The sequence below is a fragment of the Hetaerina americana genome, unplaced genomic scaffold, assembly GCF_022747635.1.
Source record: "Hetaerina americana unplaced genomic scaffold, ioHetAmer1.1.p SCAF_6, whole genome shotgun sequence".
NCBI classification, from domain to species: Eukaryota; Metazoa; Arthropoda; class Insecta; order Odonata; family Calopterygidae; genus Hetaerina; species Hetaerina americana.
The window spans coordinates 54,639,546-54,662,609 of NW_027287205.1; the positions used below are offsets into that span (position 1 = coordinate 54,639,546).

General features: G+C 35.5%; 1 protein-coding gene across 1 annotated transcript; it reads right to left on the minus strand.

The window, feature by feature from the left end:
• Positions 1 to 3,953: 3,953 nt before the first annotated feature.
• On the minus strand, positions 3,954 to 21,691 carry LOC139695438 (uncharacterized). Its single transcript, XM_071594224.1, has 8 exons — positions 21,684 to 21,691; positions 20,714 to 20,789; positions 19,839 to 19,861; positions 15,681 to 16,323; positions 13,891 to 14,052; positions 8,137 to 8,295; positions 5,056 to 5,238; positions 3,954 to 4,007 (listed from the first exon to the last, which is right to left on the minus strand). Exons 1-8 carry the CDS (start codon positions 21,689 to 21,691, stop codon positions 3,954 to 3,956), a joined length of 1,308 nt encoding a protein of 435 aa, XP_071450325.1.
• Between the last annotated feature and the right edge of the window lie 1,373 nt (positions 21,692 to 23,064).

Sequence of the window (23,064 nt, forward strand, 5' to 3'; positions counted from 1 at the left end):
CTTTTTCTTATTTATCATCATATCCTGTATCACATCCAAATCACTTGTGTCAATAGACTGCACCCAGTAATTGCCAGATGATATTAGTGAAGATATATTTACCTAGACAAAAAACAAGACATTTGTTTAAACAGTTATCATATATATTTCATCATCATTTAAAAAACACTTGCAATTGTCCACACTTTATGATGAAAACTGGTCAAGTGTTTTATTCATCTGACATAATCATATCAATATCAAAAGTGCAATCAGAGTGTATTTTTGATAATGATTCCAGAATATCGAAACCAGTGAATTATTTTAATAAAGAGTAGAAAACTAAAAAGTATTTGCTCAATAATGTAAGTAAATTTCACAAATAACAGCTCCTATACTTCATTGTATTCTTTCATCAATTTAACACATTTAGCGAAGATACTGCTAAAAGGCGGCACTACGAGGGTCATCCGGAAAGTAGTACCCGTTCGTGAAATAAAGACACAAAAGTAAATATTAACAAACATAAAAAATTTTATTTGAAAGAGGATACTTTAAACTACTTCTCAACATAATCTCCAAGCAAATTAAGGCATTTGTCATAACGTGTGACAAGTTTCTGTATTCCTGCTGCATAGTCCTTCGCCGCCAGCTCATTGAGATACGCGAGGGACCCATCTTGCACAAATTTTTGCATAATGCAGATGGTGTTTAACAATTTCATGAACAATTGTTCGAGAAACATTGGGAAAATGCTCACAGATGTCATCAATTGTGACGCGCCGATCGTTCCTCACGAATTCGTCAACTGAGCTCACCAGTTGGTCTGTAATGACAGACGGTCTTCCCGAACGCTCATCGTCGTGTGTGTTCCCCCTCCCCATGTTGAAGTTGCGACACCACCGCCGAACAGACGACTCGTCCATTACATTGTCTCCATACACCTCCTTTAATTGGCGATGAATATCACATGGGCGAACGTTTCTTGCATTGAGGAATTTAATCACTGCCCTCACTTCACAACTGGCGGCGTTCTCAATTTTTTTAAACATTGTAAACAATCACAGAAACAACACAGGCAATGCTAGCGTCACGCAACTTGGCTCAGAGAAGGCAGACAAGCCACTGAAGCTATCTGACCTCGTCCAGCGGCTACTCGCGTCGTCAGCACTTCATGCGGCACGAACGGGTACTACTTTCCGGATGACCCTCGTAATTTCTTTACTGAGGAGCAATCAACTTCTGGCATCTTCCTACAGAATAGTATCACCACTTATTGCAGGGGCAGTGACGTACAACCTCAGCCAATCAACAGACCAAACCATACATATTTCCCAACCTTGAAAATCAAATTTACAAAATTGGAGGAAATACAGAAATTACTTAGTACATTACACTATTACATATGAGGAAGAACTGATAAAAAGATGTTTCATTATATTTAATAACATGATTGAGATTTTATCATTAAATTGCAAAAAATAAATAATGCACCATTTCCAATACCATTTAATTTGCTAAAAGGTAGCAATCATGGGCTGCATCACTTCACTTATCAGCTTCCCAACCAGAGAGACTGCAACCTCTTCCAGAAGTATTGACCTCGTTGTCACTAATCTCCACTCAAGCAAAAATGCTCAATCAAAGGCTGTCAACTTAGGCATATCTGACCATTAAGTGCAAATGGTATTTATCCCAAAGGCAAATGAGGTGGTGTGTAAGAACTATCAAAGGCATTACCCAATCAATAGGGTAAACTCTTTAAATGAGCAAATGTGTAAGATGTCATAAGATACCTTATACAATTTAAAGTGTGTACAAGAAATGTATCTCTATTTCATAGGCAGTGTAAAACTGATCTTTGAAGAATGCTTTCCTAGAAGAATAGTTCCGGTGAAAGGCTATAATAAAGCAAAGTGCTGGGTAACAGATGAGGTGAGAGCAGCCAGCAATGAATTTAGGGAATTTTGTTCATTGAAAAAAGGGAAGGATGATCCAGGCTTCATTTACTAGTTCCAGAGCTATAATGTATAGAGGAAAGGAAATTTAGCATTAAAAAATGGGGAGAGGGTCAGTCTATGTATGTATATTATGGATAATATGAAACAAATCACCAATGCTCAAGTACATGGGCATAATACTGGACAGAGTGTTGATATTTATTCTGCCACTCTTCTGCCACGCATAATAGGAGTCCCTTTCATGTGGCCATCAAAATTTTCAACTATCTGCCAGGCATAAACTCTGCTCCTTCTAGGGGCACATTTAAGAAATATCTCAAGTATTTTCTAATAGATAAATACTATTATAGTGTGGAAGAATTTCGGGAGTCTTCGGAACACTGAAACAGCAGATTTTTTGTTCTTTGATTTGTCCTACATTTTACTATGAAAAGTCCTGGGACCAATAAATATAATTATTATAATTCCATCAGTCACCCACCACTTTTGTAGAGCTTGTACTCCCCCATATTAGACTAATATCATATTACTAGCCTATGATTTTGTTTATGACAAGTTTTGAGCTATGCAGTAGGCTATGTTTGAAACTGAATCCCCACTCCATTAAAAATTGCAGGGCAAGTATGTCAGCATTGTCAGATTCCAGGTTTTAACACCAGCCATCTACAAAATTTTTTCAACTTAATTAAATGCCACCAGACTATATTTGAATTGATTAATGTAATGCTGGTCCATGTACAATATACAAATTACCATGAGATAATTCGAGCCACTAATTGAATTAGAGGTTTCCACAGGATTTATCCACAATGGCAATGTTTTTGGGCATTCATCCATATGAGAGGGTGACACCCTGACACGGATAACTGCATGAAATCCATTACCATTGGGTCACTAATGTGTCCTTCAACTATTAACCCAGATAAGGGCCCGGCATGAAAAGATGTCCCTTTACTCAAACTTGGTTTGAAAGCAATCAGGCTTACCTCTGTACCCACCCAGTACCAACTTCATGTTTTCCTCCAGATCATCCCTTCCTCCACTAAACATACACCTCGAAATGATTTCCACATAAAAAAGGGTGATTCCTATTCCCCGCCAAGAAAGAGCTAATCCGAGCACGAAAAGCCAATCAGCATTTCCTATATATAGCAGCCAAATTGCAATGCAGATCACTTCGACCTGAAGACGCCTCCAGGACTGGACCAAAACAGTTGTTTAACAATCAACCTATGCAATGGTAATTCCTGGAAGCAGCTTGGATCCTTCATGCTATTTACTCAATGAATAACCACTCTCCCCTGATTTTGATATTTTCACACTTAGTTATCAGCAAGAGGATGAGCTTTGATAGAATATATTGGCTGATTTCATTTTTAATTAAATACTAATTGAAATTTATTCAACATTCAATTATTTGGGAAAATATCCTGCTTTTCCCTAATATTATTTGAGTATTTCTATTAAGAAATCTTATAAGCTTTTATTTGTAGTTAAAATTACTAGCACCCATTTTAAGAATTGGCCAGGTTCAATAAACATAAAATACATGCATTAAATGCTCGTCATAAAGAGTACCTTAAGCTAGATAAAAATATTGTCAAAAACCAATCATACGGAACTATTCATATATATGCTGCCAGCAAGTAACAGTACTGAGAGATACCCAAGACTGAGAATACGAGGGTGGTCTGAAAAATTTTCAGCCTCGTTCAAAGATGGCTTCACTACTGGCATGATTTTTTTTCTCTCATTTTGGCACAACTGTGAGTGTGAGCTGTGTGAAATTGCAAATTGTTGGCAATACGCAGTTGTTTGAATCAGTTGCAGTGCATATGCTGTTAGAAATGGAAAAACTTGTCAGTAATGTGTAGTGATATACTTCTTAATAAAAGAAGGTTTAATGCCAACCAAAATTCATTTGAAGACTGTAAATGCATATGGCTCTTATAGCTCATATCTTATAGCTCTATAGATATTATCCAACAATTGCCACCATGAGGAAATGGATGGCTAAGTTGAAACATGGCTGTGAAAGCCTCCAAAACGATAGCACATCAAGGATGTCTGAAAAGTGCAACCAAATTGAAAATCATCAAGAAAAGCACAATATGATTTTGGACGATCGGCATACGAAGGTGCTTAAAATTGCTAACACTGCAGGGATATCAAAATAACACAATGGTTACATTTTGCAAGAGGAATTGCACATGACAAAGCTTTGTGCAAGGTTGGTGCTACACATGCACATTGTGGATCAAAAGCCCATTCAGATGACACTTCCCAAACAGTGCTTGGCACACTTCATGAAAAACAAGATTGATTTTCGGCATCAATATGTGACAATGACTGAAACATGGATTTGGTACTACACACTAGAATTAAAACAAAAATCCATGCAGTGGATAGAGGCCAGTTCTTCAGCTTCAAAGAAAGCAAAGACAGTGCTATCGGTGGAAAAGGCCATAGAATCAGCTTCTTGGGATGCGAAAGAAATTCTGTTGATCGAATGTCTTTCAAATAGAAAAACAAAAAATGGAGAGTACTCTTCTAACCTTGGAATGGAACTGGGCCCAAAAATTCATGAAAGCAGACATGGCTTGCAGAGGAAAAAACTGTTTTCCATCAGAACAATGCACCTACCCACAAAAGTGTCTCAGCAGTGGGAAAATTGAGAGAATTTAACTATGAAGCACTGGCACATCTACCCTATTCCCCAGATATGACTACCTTGGACTTCCACCTCTTCTGAAAAGTCGAAATTTTCCTTCCTGGCCAATGTTATTTGTCCAAATCAAGAAGTAATTGTATCGGTAGATGAGTACTTTGATGCACTTGTGGAAGAACACTACAGAGACAGCATAATGGCACTGGAACACCGCTGGATGAAATTTATTAATACTAAAGGCAATTATGCTGAAAAATAAAACTTTTTTGAAAACATATACTGTCATTTTCACCAACCAGCCAAGAACTTTTCACATCACCCCCGTACGTTCAACGATGAGAAGAAATGAGAGAAATGTATCATATAATGAAACAATCAGGGCTAAAAATATCATGATTTGTAGCTAATTTTCTGTAGCCAAACATATTTATGCATTTGTATACTAACCTTGGAAAATACTTCTGAAGATAATTTCTTTTGTTGGGTACAGAGATCATAGTTGACAATTTGAGTTTTTGGATCACCAGAAAATAGGTTCCACGGACTTTCCTTGGAGCTTGCTGCATTACCATTCACTTCCTGATGGGCCTTAGCCTTAACTATTTCAGTGGCAGCAGGCAATTCGGACACCTTTATATTTTAAATAATAAAATAGGATTTAAAAAACAACAGAGTGGCAAATGCAAGAAATAACAAAAGGCTTAACACTAGTATGACAAAAGTAAAATGTTTTGTTATTAAAATCATTATGTAAAATGCTCAGTCACATTCAATTAACCTACCCGCTGATTTGTTCACATAATTATGTTATAATAAAATTTTTTCAAGTGAATGCTATTGTGTACTTTCATTTTGTTATCTCATGACTTTCAAAGGCAAAAGAAAGTGTACGGAAAAAAGGAATATCTTGGAAAAATATTTGTCCTAAAAATTAGGAATAATATTTTTTGCGACATGGAAAATTTTAAAATAATGTCATAAGAAATTCAAACAGAAGTACAGCTTGGATATCATATTTTAGAAGCATGCAATACAAAAGCCCTTTCAGCATCATTTAAGCACTGAAACCTCAACTCTTTACATTATGATGTATGTTTACCACAAGTACACAAAGAATTTTCCAGCAAAATCGTCATTAGAAATAAATATACCATTTTTTTGACAATTTTATCTCCATTTAAGATTAAATCAATAAAAATACAAATATAGAACATCACATCAGAAAGAAAAAATATATTCTGTTATTCTGAGCTTAATTAGTCTGGCATTTTCAGCAGTTTTTTCTGACAGGAGCCTTGTGCCACATATGAATTTCCTGCATACAAATCAATTTTCTTCTGTGACCTGGTTCATTTTTCTCTTGTAATATTTTTCTTGCAGATTCTGATGTAGCATGCATTTCTGGCTTGAATAGAGCCCACACACCAAATGCCCCTTGTATTTACAGCACAGATATTAAGACCAACTGTACTGAAGTCATGCTCCATAAATCACTTGTTTAAAACAATTCAGGGCTCAATCTCAGTGCATTCTTCCAGAGGTCCAGTGAAAGGTCACTGACAAAGAAATAAAGAGCACTAAAGGCTTCACTGTTGGTGAAAATTTTTAAACAACCTGCAGGACAAGCACCCTCTCATGGAACACATTGTCGCCAGCATACATCTGTAACATCCTCATGTGCATTGTAGTCTTAAAACAAACCGTTACTGCTGGAATCCTAGCCAATAAAATTCAGTCTTCCCATGACATGGAACATTCTCCCAAACATCAACTTTAGCACTACTGCTAGGGTTGGCAGCAGCACTAGAGTTGAATTTTTTATCTCTACATCCTCGCAAATGAAGACCAGTTAGTCCTACATTCATACGGTTACACCAGTCTTATTTATTAAAAAAAATGTACTAATTGTTTCAGAAATTAATTTCTGAGGCTGTTAAAAGTTAAACTCACCAGTCATTTTCCTGGAACACTTCTAGGGGAATTCTTCTGCTTAAGCATTATTATCCAACAATTCACTTTCACTCACATATGCTTTTGGTTGTATTCTCTAATTTTCAAAAGAGTAGGCGATAAATATTGAAAATCTTGTGAAATATTAGCCTAAAAGTTACCATAGTCATGGGGGGAGTACATGTTGTTTCTCCCCCAATGGCCTTTGCAACTCGAGACATAGCATCTAATGTGAAAGTAAAGAACCAGGCTTACTAGCATGAATGCATGTTCAACCAGATGTGAAAGATTTGAGGGCAGAACCTCACACATGGTGCTAAATCTTCAGTCCTCTTGCAGCATTAGTTGCATTCCACAAGGTAACAATATCACATAATTCATTCAAAAATCACAACACACCCAGAATTCATCACTTGAACCAATACATACGAGTTTCATAGCAGTGCAAATAGCTGTTAAAGTAATGCAAAACACATTTTTTAAAACTAATATATTTTCACAGTAAGTGCAAGTAAAATGAAATCTAAACGTATAGAACAATAGTTCCAATTCAAAAGTTCACTTATACTGTCAGTAATGCTAAGATATTCAGTGAAAGGGACCTCCTCAAGAACTTCAGATGTGTATGTTCAGTGAAAATGGATAATGCATTCCCTTTAACACTTTTTCATTCCTTTATCTTTTCTTCACTCTTTCCATCTGTTTGACCAATGCACATAGCAGGCAGTCATTGCATGCATTAATACATGTCACTAATTCATTTTTTCCTTCATTGTCCTTAGTTTGGTGACTAAGGTTTATAAAGTTAGACTTACAAGGTCTGTCCAGAAGGTATCCAGCCATGCAATATTTTGAGAAAGATAACCTACCTAGAACAATGAGGCTTTTTGCTAATTTTTCTAAGGGATATATTTAATGCAGGAGATGGGGAAACCAGGGTGTCTCCACATGCTGGGAGGGGTTGGGGGAGAGGAGATTGGGAGAACCCGAAGCTCTTGAGGATAGGAAAAAAACAGGTAAAATAAGGGGGCGGAGATTGAGGGTTTGTTGAGGAGGGAAAGACAAAGGAGTACAAAGAGTCCACTTGGTTGCGATGAGACAGTCTTTTCCTCTTATCTGAATTCCTTATGGCATCATCTACCCGTGGTGTGCAGGGAAGGAGGATGGTTTCCTGCACTGTCATCAGTGTACTAGCAAACTTTTCAGTAGAAATGAAGCCAGCTAAATGTATTGATTGAGATTTTTTGCATATATTGGACCAAAATGATACATAATGGAGAAATTATGCTCAGCACATTCTTCCCAAGATTACACTTCCAAAACCTAGGTTTCAACCAACTTCAGGAGAGAGGGTGCTTAAGTCAACTGTAGATGGAGAATATTTCAGTCAGGTTATGAAGATAAAATCTTGTGTGAAAGTGTTTGCTTTCTCTTCACACTTGAGAATAAGTTTCACATTGTGTCTTTCCCCAAAAATGCAATGAAATTCGATTCCACATTGTTCCCTCTTAATGCAATAATGAAAATACCATTCTTTATAGTATTATATATTTCCTATGATATAATTTAAGGACAAACCTTTGCCAAAACTCCTGAATGCAATTCTATATCTTTCTTGACACCCTCATTCTCATTCCCTCTACCTTGGACATCACCTGCTTCTAGTTTTCTTCTGTTCTCTGATGATGGTGAGACATTTCTAGTAGGTGCTTTTACACTTGAGATATCTTCTTTGACCTGGGGAAACATGGAATAGCATACACATATAAAGGTAATGTCTTAAACCTAAGAAAGATATCGCAATAATAACTGGTTAATGTTTAGATATAACTATAAATTACCTATTACCCAGGGGCAAACATAGTAATGCAAGGGTAGTTAGTTCACCAGGAATAAGGATATTATTATTGGGGAATTCCATGATTTAAAAACTTTAAGGATCATTGAACAACATTTTAATTTAAATGATTGATTCTTCTCTAGGTCCATATTGCATCATCTTCCAATGTAATTCTGGGCTAGTATTATGAAAAGTGCATCAGAATTAATATCATAACATTTTTATTTACCCAGATGGTTAAGTTGTGCTGGTAATAGTTTTGTTGCAAGCAACATAGAGCACAAAGTTGCATCTTATATTTAAAGCCATAAATATATATTTACTCTAAATTTAGAATTGGAGAATGTACATGAGTACTTGGCAAAAATAGTTTAAAAAAAAATTATTTTGGAAATTGGCAAACGCTTCTTTGATGCAACCAAAAGAAACTACACCACAGAAGTATAAACCTTGATATACAGGGGCATAAAATTCTGAATTAAAGCAATTCAGTAACATAATATTCTTCTTCAACCATTGTTACTGAGTACAACCTTTCAACGCACTCTGAGATATCATATATTCAACCATAACCATACAAGGAAAAGGGAAAATAACCACAATCTCAGCATGGCAATAACCATGGATAATTATGATTCAAGTTTGAATTAATTAGTTGATCAAGAATTAGCAAATACCATAGTTGATAAATGGAAGCAATTTTAATTCATGTTTTCTTTGTGGAAATTCAAATGGAATTAAAAAAGAGATCTTGAGGACAACATGAGTAAACTCTGGAAAGCATTATTGCAATTACAGACAAAGTAGATGTTTAAAAATGCAAAACAAAAAACAGACACTATCTCTCAATGCTCTTAAGTACATTCCAGAAGGAGGATGCTATTGCATGGATATGATGCCAGAACCTCACCATACCCTCGCAGAACATAAGGGATAAAGAATGGAAACCCAAAACTTGGGAACAATGAATCCTTAGCAATGAAGACAGAAAAGAACTTATGGATTAGAAAATCTACATCAAAATGAAAATTTGACTTAATTGTGACATAAAAGATCATTTAAACCATAAACACCAATCAACCTGAAGGTGAATTTGTAGGCAATGGTAGAGTTCACCCAGTATTAAGCCCAAAGACGTGAGAAATTCACACATCAGGGTAGAGCGGCTAGCTCCTTTTATTATTAGAATTATTTTTAATACAGGATTATTTTTTGATTTCACTACAGCTTTTGAGTGCATCAATCATCATCTAATCTTGTAGAAACTGAAACGTTATGGTATAAGAGGCACATCCTACAAATGGATTGAATCATATCTAGGTGAATGGCATCTCATGTGGAGCTCGCAAGAAATGGCTCCAAATTTGTTTCTCCCAGTAGAGAAGTAACACTGGGTGCTCCCCATGGTTCTGTACTTGGTCTTATTTTATATTTAATTTATATCAATCATCTACAAGATAAGCTTTAGTTAGTTAAGGGAATAGACCCATTATTGTATGCTGATGATACAAATGTTATTGTGTCAGTCTCCTCGGTGGACAAACACTATTGAGGAAGGCAACAGGAAACCTCCTCTTATTTCCAAGACTTTTATGATAAGCAGTGTAGAGAATATCAGTCCTGGCAACTATGAGACTAGACCCAATTGACCATGTGTTGTTCCTAGAAGCAAGAGAGGTAAGGCTTCCACAGTCATTACATGAAAACTTTGCAAAGCAAAACTGACTGCAGCAGAAGAGAATATGCAGAAGAAGAAGATCGAATTAGTTAGAGTACAAACTTGGAATGTAAGGACAATACTGAAAACAGGAAAATTAGAGAATATGCATTAAGCAAGAGATAGAAAGAGGAAATTTAGATATTTTAGGTTTATGCGATGTGAGATGGAAGGATAGCTGGGATTACTGGAGTGATAATTTTTTTTAAGGTAATCTACCGGTTAAGGTAGGTTTTTCGATGGACACAACTACCAAACAAATATTTTGTGACTACTAACAAAACACAACCCTAAATTCTACTCTACACCAGGTCCCTCTTCATCTCTGAGTACTTTCTTCCGCCCTTCATCCCGTCCAACATCCCTATCCTGTTCCTTCCCTTTCCTCTTTTGCCCAACATTCTACCCTCTATCACAGTCTTCAACATCCCACTGCCGGTCAACACCCCCTTCATCCACTTTTCCTGCCTCCATAGGATTGCTCCCAACAAACCCCTCTCTTCGCCCACCATACCAAGTACTTCCTCATTTGTTTTCTTCTCTGTCCATTTCACCTTCTCCATTCTTCTCCACACCCACATTTCAAAAGCCTCCAGTCTACGTCTATCCTCCTGCTTCAATGACCACGTTTCCGCGCCGTACATAGCTACGCTCCATATCAAAGTTTTTACGAGTCTTTTCTTAACATCCTTTCTCAAAGTCCCCGTCATCAACTCCCTCCTCCTCGTGAAAGCCTCTTTGCCTAGCGCAATTCTTCTCCTTACGTCCCTTCTACTTTGACCGTGTTGGTCCAAAACACTACCGAGATACGTAAACTGTTCTACCTGCTCTAGTTTTTGCCCTCCTATTTTAATGTTAAGCTTGCCCTTTTTCTTTCTAGAAAATCGCATAACCTTTGTTTTATTAATGTTGATTCTCATCCCATACCTGTCGCACTGAATTTCCAATTCACTCAGCAATGCTTGCAGCCCCTTGGCTGACTGACAAACTAAAGCTTGGTCATCAGCAAACCTGACTGATTTTATCAATTCCCCGCCCACCTTCATTCCTACATTCAGTTCTTCCCATGCCTCTTTAATCATTTCCTCTGCATACAGGTTGAACAGCAACGGTGATAATGGGCAACCCTGCCTTACACCTCTTCCTAACACTGCCCAACCGGACTCCCCGTTCCCCACTTGCACCTGAGCAGTCTGAGACATGTACAGGTTGCGGATTAGCCTCCTTTCCCTCCAATCTATTCCTATCTTCTGCAGAATACTCATTAGTTTTTCCCAATTCACTCTATCAAACGCTTTTTCGAAATCTACGAAACAGGCAAATACCTCCTGGTTGTGTTCTATATTCCTCTCGATTAATAATCTCATTACTGCAATGGCATCACGCGTACCTCTCCCCTTCCTAAACCCAAACTGATCATCCCCTAAGTAATCATTTGCCCTACTCTCTATCCTTTTGTTTATGATCCTGAGAACAACTTTAGCTGCGTGGGATATCAAACTAATTGTCCTATAGTCCTCACATGACGTGGCCTTTACCTTTTTCGGAATCGGAACTAAAACTGCTCTCACAAAGTCTTCCGGCCAGATTCCCTCCTCATAAATGCTACGGATCAGCCCATATAGCCTCTTCCTCCCACATTTTCCTAAGCATTTTAAAAGTTCCACGGGAATGTTATCTACCCCCACGGCCTTATTTAGTTTCATCTCCCTTAATGCCCTTGGAGTGATAATTATAGAAGAATATACGGAGGAGGGGGCGAGAGCCAATGAGAGGTTGCCATAATGTTGAATACAAAGGTAGGAAGAAGCATAGTCATCAATGAGCAAGCAACTGACCAATACCACCAATCAATCATAAGGAGGAAAAAGTCGATAGGATAAACAATCAGTTAGAGGACATAATCACGTGTGTTTCTGCAGGAAAACATTTGATAGTGATGGAGGATTGGAATGTGACGGTGGGCGAAAGAAGAGATGGTGATGAAGTGGGGGACTACTTTAAGTACAAGGAATGACCACGGGGAGAAAGCAATTGAATTTTGCAGGAGACAGGGGTTAGTCATCACCAACACTTGGTTTAGACACTATAAAAGGCATAGGTATGTGTGGAAAATGACAGATGACTCAGGTAGGTATCAGTTAATTATATTATGGTTAGGCACCAGTTTTTGGAACAGTGTGATCAATTCAGACAGCTTTCCAGGAGCGGGTGCGGACTCTGTTCACAATTTAGTACATGAAGTGTAGCCTCCCATTCAAAAAGATAAGGCAGTGGCGGCAGGTTAGGATATGGAAATTAAAAGCATTCACTGGAATGACAAAGAAGGAGTATCAGCAGGCTGTAGAAAAAATCATGGATGAAGGAGAAGAGCTGACTACTATCGAGGAAAAGTGGAAATATATCAAAACAGGGATATCGAAAGCCACAAAATAAACGACAGAAACTGTTAATGGGAAAAGGAGAAGGAAATCGTGGAAGAAATAAATTTATATGGGTACTAAAGAAAGCAAAAGAAGCATGGTGGAAGACGCAGAGCGAGAACATGGATAGTTTGCAGAAGAAGGTTGAAATTGGTGCTCTATGAGGCAAAATTAAATCACTATCAGGTATTAATTAAAAATAGCAATTTTCCACAAAAATAAAGTTTAATGCGACCGGTTTCAATGTTACTACATCATCATCATCACCTGATGATGATGTAGTAACATTGAAACCGGTCGCATTAAACTTTATTTTTGTGGAAAATTGCTATTTTTAATTAATCATGATATTTTACCATATCACGCCTGAAACGTCTCTTTTTATTCACTATCAGGAAGTAAGAAGGGAAGATATGAGTTAACAGTTAAAGAAAGATGGATGGCATTATATAGAAGAACAGTATGGTAAAGAACTAAAGACATATGAATTATATCGCCCGATACAAAGAATGAGACATACATTGTGATCATTAAATAAAATCCTCAAATCAGAAACAACTAACAAATGGGACCTTAAATGTCATGTTTATGCAATAGCTATTGACTACTGCAGTGAATAAGCTTGAAGATAAACTTTAAGCTATTTACACATAATGTTAAATGGGTACTGCGAGCATAAACCTTAGTGCTTCTTCTACCAGTTATGTATTTGTGTGTTAAAAAGAACCTACTTTTTATTAGCCTAACTCCAAATTTTACACGCAAGAATGACTTGATAGTTAGAATTGAACTAAGATCTTTAAATCAACTACAAAACATATTTGATGACATAAAAGATGCCCTCTCATTTCATTAGGGCACACAAGGGAAAAAATGCTTTCACAGTCAGGTCAAAAGCACGACACCCCACCAACTTTTAAGTTTTAAGTAATTTTTTACAACAAATAATTCCACTCAGTTACAAGAGCACATGCTGTTTAGTAATGATCAGTTGAGAATAAATAGGATCAAGTTCATTTCATGTCTCCCTCACACCTCTTTGACATCACAGAAGCAAGAAACATGATACTCACATCATAAAATATCAATGAGCTTAATAACAACAATACGAACTACAGCATTCTTCAATTGAATAATAAATATTGTAAATATTTACACACAATGATCTAAATATATTGGAGTCAAAATAGGTAGTACTGACCATCCAGGGTAACATTACTCTACAGTCTTGATCATTAACACATGGAGTTCAAACCTTCATATATATGATACAGGTAATTTTTTTAACCATAATTTTGGAAAAAAAGTAATTTTATAAGTCATCAAATATGATGTTTAAGAACAGAACTCACACTGGACATCTCCTTCTTCCTAATAGGTTTCACAACAAAAGTCTGAACTTTATCCTTTTGCTTCTGCTGTTCGTTAAGTGAAATAAGCTTCCGCAAATTTCTTGACAAGGGTGAAATACATTCAGAAGCACTTGATTCACACCTCTCTGATTCTTGATATGCCTGTGAAGAAAAGTATGTTCAATTAAGTCAAATATGCATTCACATTACATAATGTTGGCCATTAATCCCTCTCAAAAACAATAAACTTCCTTCAGTTTCACCACTTTAATAATCCATAAATTTTCAGAAATATTTTCTGAGGTCACTATTTGGTGGCATCCTACATAAAGATATAATTTTCAAAATGTAAGGAGCATCAAAATGTATCATATATTTGATCAAAAATGTCCATTCTTAGGAAACAAATATAAATCAAACAAGTCAAATGAAATTTAAGAATTAAAATTTCACAAAAACCATGAAAAACATAAATAGTGATCAACCTATAGGTCGTTTAGACAGATGATGGTAGAGTTCACCTAGTACTATGCCCAATGGCATGTGAAATTCATAAATCAGGGTAAGGAGGCCTGTTATTTTCCCTGTGCCGGTAATGCCAGGTATGATTTCCCAGGTAGCTGGTACCCAAAAAATCACACAGTTCGGAGGGAGCTGAGGGTACCCAGAGAGGCGTGCCTAGTAATTGAACCCAGGCCCTCCCATCAGTAGTCCAATGCTCTACACCTGGACTACCACACCCCCACAAAAAATATTCATGTTTTATCTTGAATAATGTCTTATCATATCTAAAATAATTTCAAAGTTGTTCAAATGGAAAAAATACAAAAATATCTATCACTCACATGTATACATTCCAAAAGAACATTACCAGGCTCCCATGTATTACAGCACCAGCACTTAATTGGGCAACAACAGTAACGCGAGATATTTTTATTTCTTGTAATAGATGCAGATTAAAAACTGAATCTTTAAGCACATCAAATAATTAAATAAATATAATATAAAATGCCTCAAATGGTGTTTAGTTTTGATCTTTACGTGATTATGGGATAGAAAAAATTTTAAATACAATACCATACTATATTTCACGGACTCATTTAGAAGTTCTAAAGCCATTGATAGCAAAGTAAGTTGAAACTCACAATGAACACTAACCCTAAGTTGCCTCCAGATATGGAGAGTAGAATGGAAATAAATGCCTCTCATATGTGCAAAAACACTGCAGCCTGACAGGAGCTCAGAAACTGTTGGGAAATCAACTCCCCACAGAATCTTAACTAAAATTAAAGTCTAGAAAGAGGCAATTACCTTCACAATAGTGATCAAAAGCTGACATTAAGATGATTTGAAGAGTTTGACTTATGAGAAGTTACAAAAAATTAGACATCTAAAAGCATTCTATGAACCTCTTTATACAGCAGTAGCAATGGAAAATTGCTTCACCATTTACTCTCAAGAAAATCAAAATATACATATAATAACTGCACAACAGAGCAATGGCTCTGAGTACATCTGATTTCTTGATAAGAATCTGTGTCATTATTTATCAAATTTGGGTTTTTTAACATAAAAAAGTTGATACAGAGATGCTAAGGTTTACCGCTTAAGTTTGTAGAGCAATAAATACATTTGCAAGTGAGTGTGATGAGTATGCATGAAGTTGATTTCTTTGAGCTATGATGCATTGATTAACACCATCATATAAAATCTCTGAATTGAATTCGTTTTTTTTAAATTCAATTACATTAATTATTTCAACTACATAGAAGTAAAGTAAGTAAAGTTACCTGTCTTTCAAATCCTTGATCACAAAATTTGCTGGAAGCATCAAGTGATTTCATTTCATCAAAATGACTTCCTGATTTAGCACCACCGCTATTGTCAGACTCATTACCAACCATTACGGTTGACATAGACTCCAAAGTCGCCCAATCTTTAAAAACGCTGACCCCTCTACCTATTCCATGGACATGTTTTCTCTTCATCTCACTACACCTTGCCTTTGTAATGCAAGCTCCTTTAAAGTTTTCATCGCCGGAGATTCTATTTGATTTATCAGATTCTATTACTTCATATTTAGAATGAAGGGATATCATATCTTCACCCTTCTTCACAGGGTCACTCTCAGTGAATCTTCTTCTATCCAGAACCCCTGTTTGACTATGTGAGGTCCAATTGCTCTTGTTCCAATTCTTACCCCTCATCTCTTTAACCTCAGCTTTCCTACCCTCCTTAACTACTGCACCCATGTTGACATGCATAAAGAATTTATCAGAGTGACCACCTTGATCCTCCTTGTTTAAAGTTCCTTGAGATTTTAGCTGGGCTGGATCTCCAAGTAGTCTTGTCTCTTCATTCTGGTTTGCTGAATCCTTCATCTGCATTGCAGTTTCTGCCCCTTCAGACTCCACATCATTTGACTCCCTGGAACTAAAACAGAAAGATAATGACAACAACAGTTCCTTTTGAAATGTTTCATACATGCTTAATATCTAAACACAAAATGCACAGCATGAAAGTATGCCACACATGGTCCGTACAAGTCTGAGGTCTCCCATTTTTTACTGGAATGAATTCTCTATATTAGCTTGCCATATTGCATACACTTGTAAGACACCTTTCAATTTCTATGATATGACTTTATCACTTTATCAAAACAATTAATACCAATGTGTTTACAACAATGTTAATGATGCATTGTTAATTATTTATTTTCATTTATTTTTTGTAATGTTCTTATCACAGAACCAACCAAACAGCAGTGAAAATTTTATGTTGCCATTTTCCTGATATAATTGTTTTCCATCAACTCTCAAATTAGTCCTCATAGCAAAATTTTCCTCATATTTCTCATTTTCAGCCATCACTCATAACTTTTTTGAAAGGGAATGCATTATTAAAACACTTGTGGTGTGTTATAGCCCACAAAAACATTACTATCAGTATAAACCATATAAGCAATTATAACTAGAGAAATAATATATGTGTATAAAATATGCTGTAGCATATTTTCAGTCTCTCTTGAAGAAGGCCTCTGAGAGGGCCGAAAGCTCGAACAATTTACCGTGTGAGTGTTCTTTTAAATGTGTCTATTCTTTTCTATTTGTGTTATATTGTGTCAGCCCATTATATACATATATATAGATATATATATATGTATGTATGTATATATATATATATATATATATATATATATATATATATATATATATATATATATATATATATATATATATATGTATGTATATATATATGTATATATATATATATATATATATATATATATATGTATGTATGTATGTATATATATATATATATATATATATATATATATATATATATATATATATATATATATATATATATATATATATGTAACACTGGTTCCAATATCAATAAAATTTCTTCCATATACTGAAAACCCACGAACCCGAACGGACCATTTCATCAAAATGCAGTAATTTCACATAGTAAAAATCATTCCTCTCCATCTGGATCCCTAGGTGTCCAGCTCAGTGGTTTAACCACATAAACTACCAAGTCATCCCCTTTCACTGTGAAGTTCTATATCCTATATGATTGACTTTTATACTCTAAAATATATGTATTTTGATTCACATCAGTGGATGACTCCAACTTATTTTCCTGTAAGAGAATATTTAGAATTCTTCGAATTTGACCTTGTTATTCCCGCTGATTCGAGGCACGCCTACCAGTGATGCATGCATAGCATGTGATATATAATCTTGGTATCCCATTCTCTAACTCTTCAATGTTCCCTTTTCAAATGAAGAATTTAATTAATAATTTGACCTTGTTATTCCCGCTGATTCGAGGCACGCCTGCCAGTGATGCATGCATAGCATGTGATATCTAATCTTGGTATCCCATTCTCTAACTCTTCAATGTTCCCTTTTCAAGTGAAGAATTTAATTAATACATCAAAATGACAATGGAGATACCCAGTGAAAATGAATGCCAAACCATTTCTACAGATAAATTAATTGTCAATGTGCAAAAGAAATCAATATTCAACTTAATTTATGCTGAATAAAAGATTCCAGAGACAAAAAAGGAAATAAATTCAGAAACTTTGGTCAACTCAATTCAAATTTGATTAATTATAAATTCAACTCATTAAACTCATCAGTATATGGTTAATTCTTCCAGTCATCTAGAGGCAGTTATTTTTCTGATACCATAGGCCCAAAATAAAAATGTTTAGACAGCTCAAGAACTTCAAAAAACTACACCAATAATTCAAACAAAAAATAATTACCTAATAAATAATCATTGATGTAATCATAATAAGTTTATATAAAATAAATTTTATATAAACTTATTATGAGTACATCAATGATTATTTATATCAAATCCATTTTTAATAATCATCAAAACCATCATTCAATAACTGCACCATATTAATAGCCTTGAGGGCAATTCATTCAAAAGTGGGCAGGATGTCATTAAACGGTACTCCCACGACTAGAAAAAGCAACTCTTATATGCTTACCTGCAAATGCATTCATGTTTGTGTCTACTCCAATCATTCATTTGGCATTTCCTGGAACAATACCTGGCACCGCATTTTTCACATGATTCATCACCCAGTCTTTCGCAATATAAACATTTACCTTTTGTCTATGAGAAAAGGAAAATTGGACAGTTTAAAAAGATTACTGAAATAAATTATTCAAAGAGTTCTAAATTTAATTCATTAAATTCATCTCACGTGACGTTTTGTCAGTGCTTGCATGTATGATGGCTCATGCCTGACATGAACTGACCTCATATCTAAAAGTAATGTTACCATAATTTGGAGTTCAAGGTTTGCATATCAAATGCCTGAATTTTTCTACGATTTAGACTCTTTTCACTGAACTTTGGAATAAGTTTGGTAATTCCAGGTTTTTTCCAATACGTGGTCATCTTCAATCTAATTGATGCAAATGTCTGCTAACTACGCACAACTACATAGGAAACCAGCATATGGAAAAGTATCTGCCCCCTCTCCTGAATCTATGAATTTTATATGCCTCCAGGCTTAGTCTGGGGTGAGTCCTACCCTTCCCTATCAAAACTAATGTTCACATCAACTACTGTGGAGGAATGGATATACTTTATTAACAACCAAATTATTAGCAGAATTTTAGAATTATCTGGGGACCAATATTAATTGTTAGACATATACCTTTCACAGCATTTTTTTTATGGGGCTCCATTAAAACCATTCCCCAACCCCTGTATATCCCTCACAGAAGTCCAACAGAACACCTGCTTCTCAGTAGTGTGCAGATTTTGTCATGTAAAAACAAATATCACTTGGAGTCTCACATATTACAACTAGGCACTAATTGGCTGCTACAGTTGCTGGACCTCATTCCTTATCATTGCAGTTTCCACGCATATTCTTAATGTGACCACACTTCCTGTGGTAAGGGAAGAGGCCTAGGAGATGGTCAATTAGAGCCATGCCAGTAATGCCTGTTCAACATACTCTTACACACACACAATTTCGGCCCTTCCAAATCAAATCAACTTAACTCACAACTTCTCAGTGAATAGGTTTGACCAATATTCTGATATATTCCACAGAAAAAGAAAGTAATACTTAGTTTTTTCAGGCATCAGTTTTTCACTACAGCCATAAAAAAATGACAAAGAGGAATATTTTTAAACACAAATTGGACCATCATTAAGTTAGAGGGGAGGTCAAAGTCTCATTTCAAAGCTCTTGCAATGGGATTTAGCATGATTAGTGATATTATAGGATGACATGCAATCAAATTTACAAGTTAATAAAAAACTTATTTAAATTGGGTGTAACTTAACTCTTGTTCAAATCAAAAGCAATTCAAAATAGTCCCACAAATAAATTTAAACTAATTTTATATCTCTTCACAGCAATAGCTGAAAAATGATGAAGAAAAAAATGAATCACTTACCCTACAGATACCCTCAGAACTAGCTACAGATATCAGAACAAAATTAAATTCAAAATTCTGAGATTAGCTTAGATGGGTGATAGAGAATAGGTAACATATATATTTGGTTCCATATTGAATGACCAATTTGATATACTCTTAATTTTACATAATATGATACCTAAATTAAATTACGCACCTACATTCTGTTAGAGGCATCCAAAAAATAGATGCAATACACTTTAGGAATAATAATAATATTTATTCTCCAAATACTATATATATATAAAAAATGCTGGAATAGGATTTTACTCAAGGGTTATTGTGACAAAAATCTTAGAATTTCCCCTTTATCATACCCTTTGTTGGCTTGGAGAGCTTGAGCTAAGGGGATGTATGGCTGCTCTAAGGAAATTAAATAGACAACAAATGACATTCAAGGGCTAGGGATCCAAAGGATAAATTTAACCCTTGAGAAAACTAGTCCTTGAAAAATGAAAGGTGGAATTACATAAAGTTTAAACCACTGCAGAGCCAAGTGACCACTGAATCACTTGGAAAATGTCATGATGCACATCTTTTTCCAATTTAGTTTGCACATTGTAGGTGATAACAATCTCCCAATGGGATAACATATTCACTGATTCGTCCACTCCTGAATCACCATTAAATACACTCTTGAACCACCTTCCATGCTATGACTCATATTTTTAATATAAATAGAAATATTTCAATTCAGAGACAAAATAAATGCTGACAATCACTTAAAATTGTCATTAAAAGCAGTTAAAAGAGCTGTCAAAAACTAACATATACATCTTATACTGACTGCTTCTTCGAAGCAAACTTAAATGGGGTCACAAGAATTCACTTCAATTTCTTTAAATTATAATTACCTTGTCAGGCCGCCCATCAAAAGCACTCTCCTTTATACAATTAGATTGTTTCAGCAAAGCTCCAGATTCACACCCACTGGAAAACAGGTTAAGAAAAATATCAAAAACTAACTATTAATCCTAAAATTTTGGGATATTTTCAGTGATTCTGGCATTCAGCCATTGGATTATTAACTCATTACAAATGTAGAATACTCAGTGTATGTTCAAAGCAATATTTATGAAGTAGAGCTGAGCTGACTTGCCTCCACGTCATACACAAAGGAGGCTCCATATGAGCTTACTTCACTTCCATCTCTCTCTTAGCCTATTGTCATGTTCCAATCACCCATTACTATCAGATGTTACCCTCTATCACCATGTGCAATTATATCCTCTAACTGATCGTATGCCAGCAGACTTCTCCCTATGATTGCTTGGTAGCCACTAGATCTGGACAATGGACAAGACCATTGGTTCTGCTGTTACTTCTACCATTAATATTCTATCAATCACTTGCTTGCTATAGTATGCTTCCTGTCTTATTGTTTAATATACTTCCCCTCCACTGTATATTATTCAATAACTAGTTCACCAGTAATCTCTGCTATCTTTCCATCTCTCTTTATGAAGCCCTAAAATATCTATATTTCCCCTCTCCTGCTTCATATTTCCTTAATATCCCCATCCTTAACATCAATCCAACATTCCAATTCCTTATTCTAACTAGATCAATCCTCTTCTGTCTTCTTTTTTGGTGAAGATAGCAGTAAAAAAACATTAACAGCTCAGAATGGTTACAATATCAATCAAGTTGGAAAAAAATTTATACCACCCCTAGAAAGTTCATTTCATCTGAAAAATGCCTACATCTTGCCAGGGTTATAGCAAATCCATAAGATTTGCTATATTCCTGCAAGTCCATGTTTTTTCTCCCCTCTCCCTTTTCCTCAACTGCTGTCAACCTTTATAACTTCTCAAAATTCCTTACCTCTCCATTTTGTCAATGACAGTAAGTGTGAAGACCTATTTTAATTAATAAAATATTTAACTGGACTATGATATAATTTGACTTAATTTTATTTTGAAAACTATTGGCAAGTTGAACTAAATAAAGCCTGAGATATCGAAGTTCATTTGTTAAATCTCAAACCATGATGGTGGTGTCACAGACTATTTAGCCCTAAGAACATCATGTTTAGGCTCCTATTTTACACACAGCCTTGTACCCTTTATTTCCTTATTACCCTTTCCTAGAGTATACCTGCTAAGTGTCAAGAGTATCTACAAGAAGAAATATTTTCAATATTTATTCTGAAATTTTCAGTCTGGGAGACCGAAATCACTGTAAATGTAATTTTTCAACAAATCAAATTCTATGAAAAGTAAGATGAAATAACCATATTTGATATGATTTGTTAGATCAGTATAAAGTAATACCATCATTATGATATAAAAATATTGGTTACAGTTTCATCCCCATTTATTTTAGACCAGGAGAGCAAACCTTAGCTGCTACATCTTTTGTCAACAGAAACAAAAAACTCAAAAGATATACAAACTTTACCAAAAATATCTTAAGTTCAGAGATGCGTCAGATGGGGAAAGTGAATTGCCAGATTCTGATGGGAGAGAGGATGGCAATAACATATTTGGTGAGCATTCCCCAGATTCTTCGGTTGAATTAGATAATGAAGACACTGAAATTATTAGGATTTCAGGCTATGATAGTTAATTTCTTTTACAGGAAAGATAGTTCGGCCATGAATAGAAAAGAGCTCCAACTGAAAACCTCAATGCAGTGTTATTTCACATTTACCATGTCTTAAGGTATAACCAATTACCCTGGGAGAAAATTATTTCACACAAGAAGCTTCAAGCTGATTTCTGAGTAATGACATGACCAAAGAAAGCATGAATTTTGCTGCAGAATATGTGGAATTTGAACTATATGCCATAAGCTAATAAACTTAGGAAAAGGGCCATCCATAATACAAATATTTTTTATGCTTCCAACAAACTAACATACACACACATGAATTTGTGTGTGCATGCATATCATATTCTGTAACCCATCTTCCTTCATTACCCCCTCCCAATCCCTCAACATGAAGCTACCCACAGCACAACTTTTGATTATGGCTACAATGTAACCATTATTTCCTCTCTCCTACCTATAAGCACACAAATTAAGGGCAGTAGTATTGGCTTGCCTTAGGCTATTTAAATCATTCCAACATACCATCCTAAGCCTTCCCCATAAGCTAACACCATCTTCACCTGTTAGGTTGCTCCGTGGGGAAAACCAGAGGAGAGCTGAATCAATAAATCTAATAAACTAAAACCAGTGGGAATGAAATCCCACTGATTTT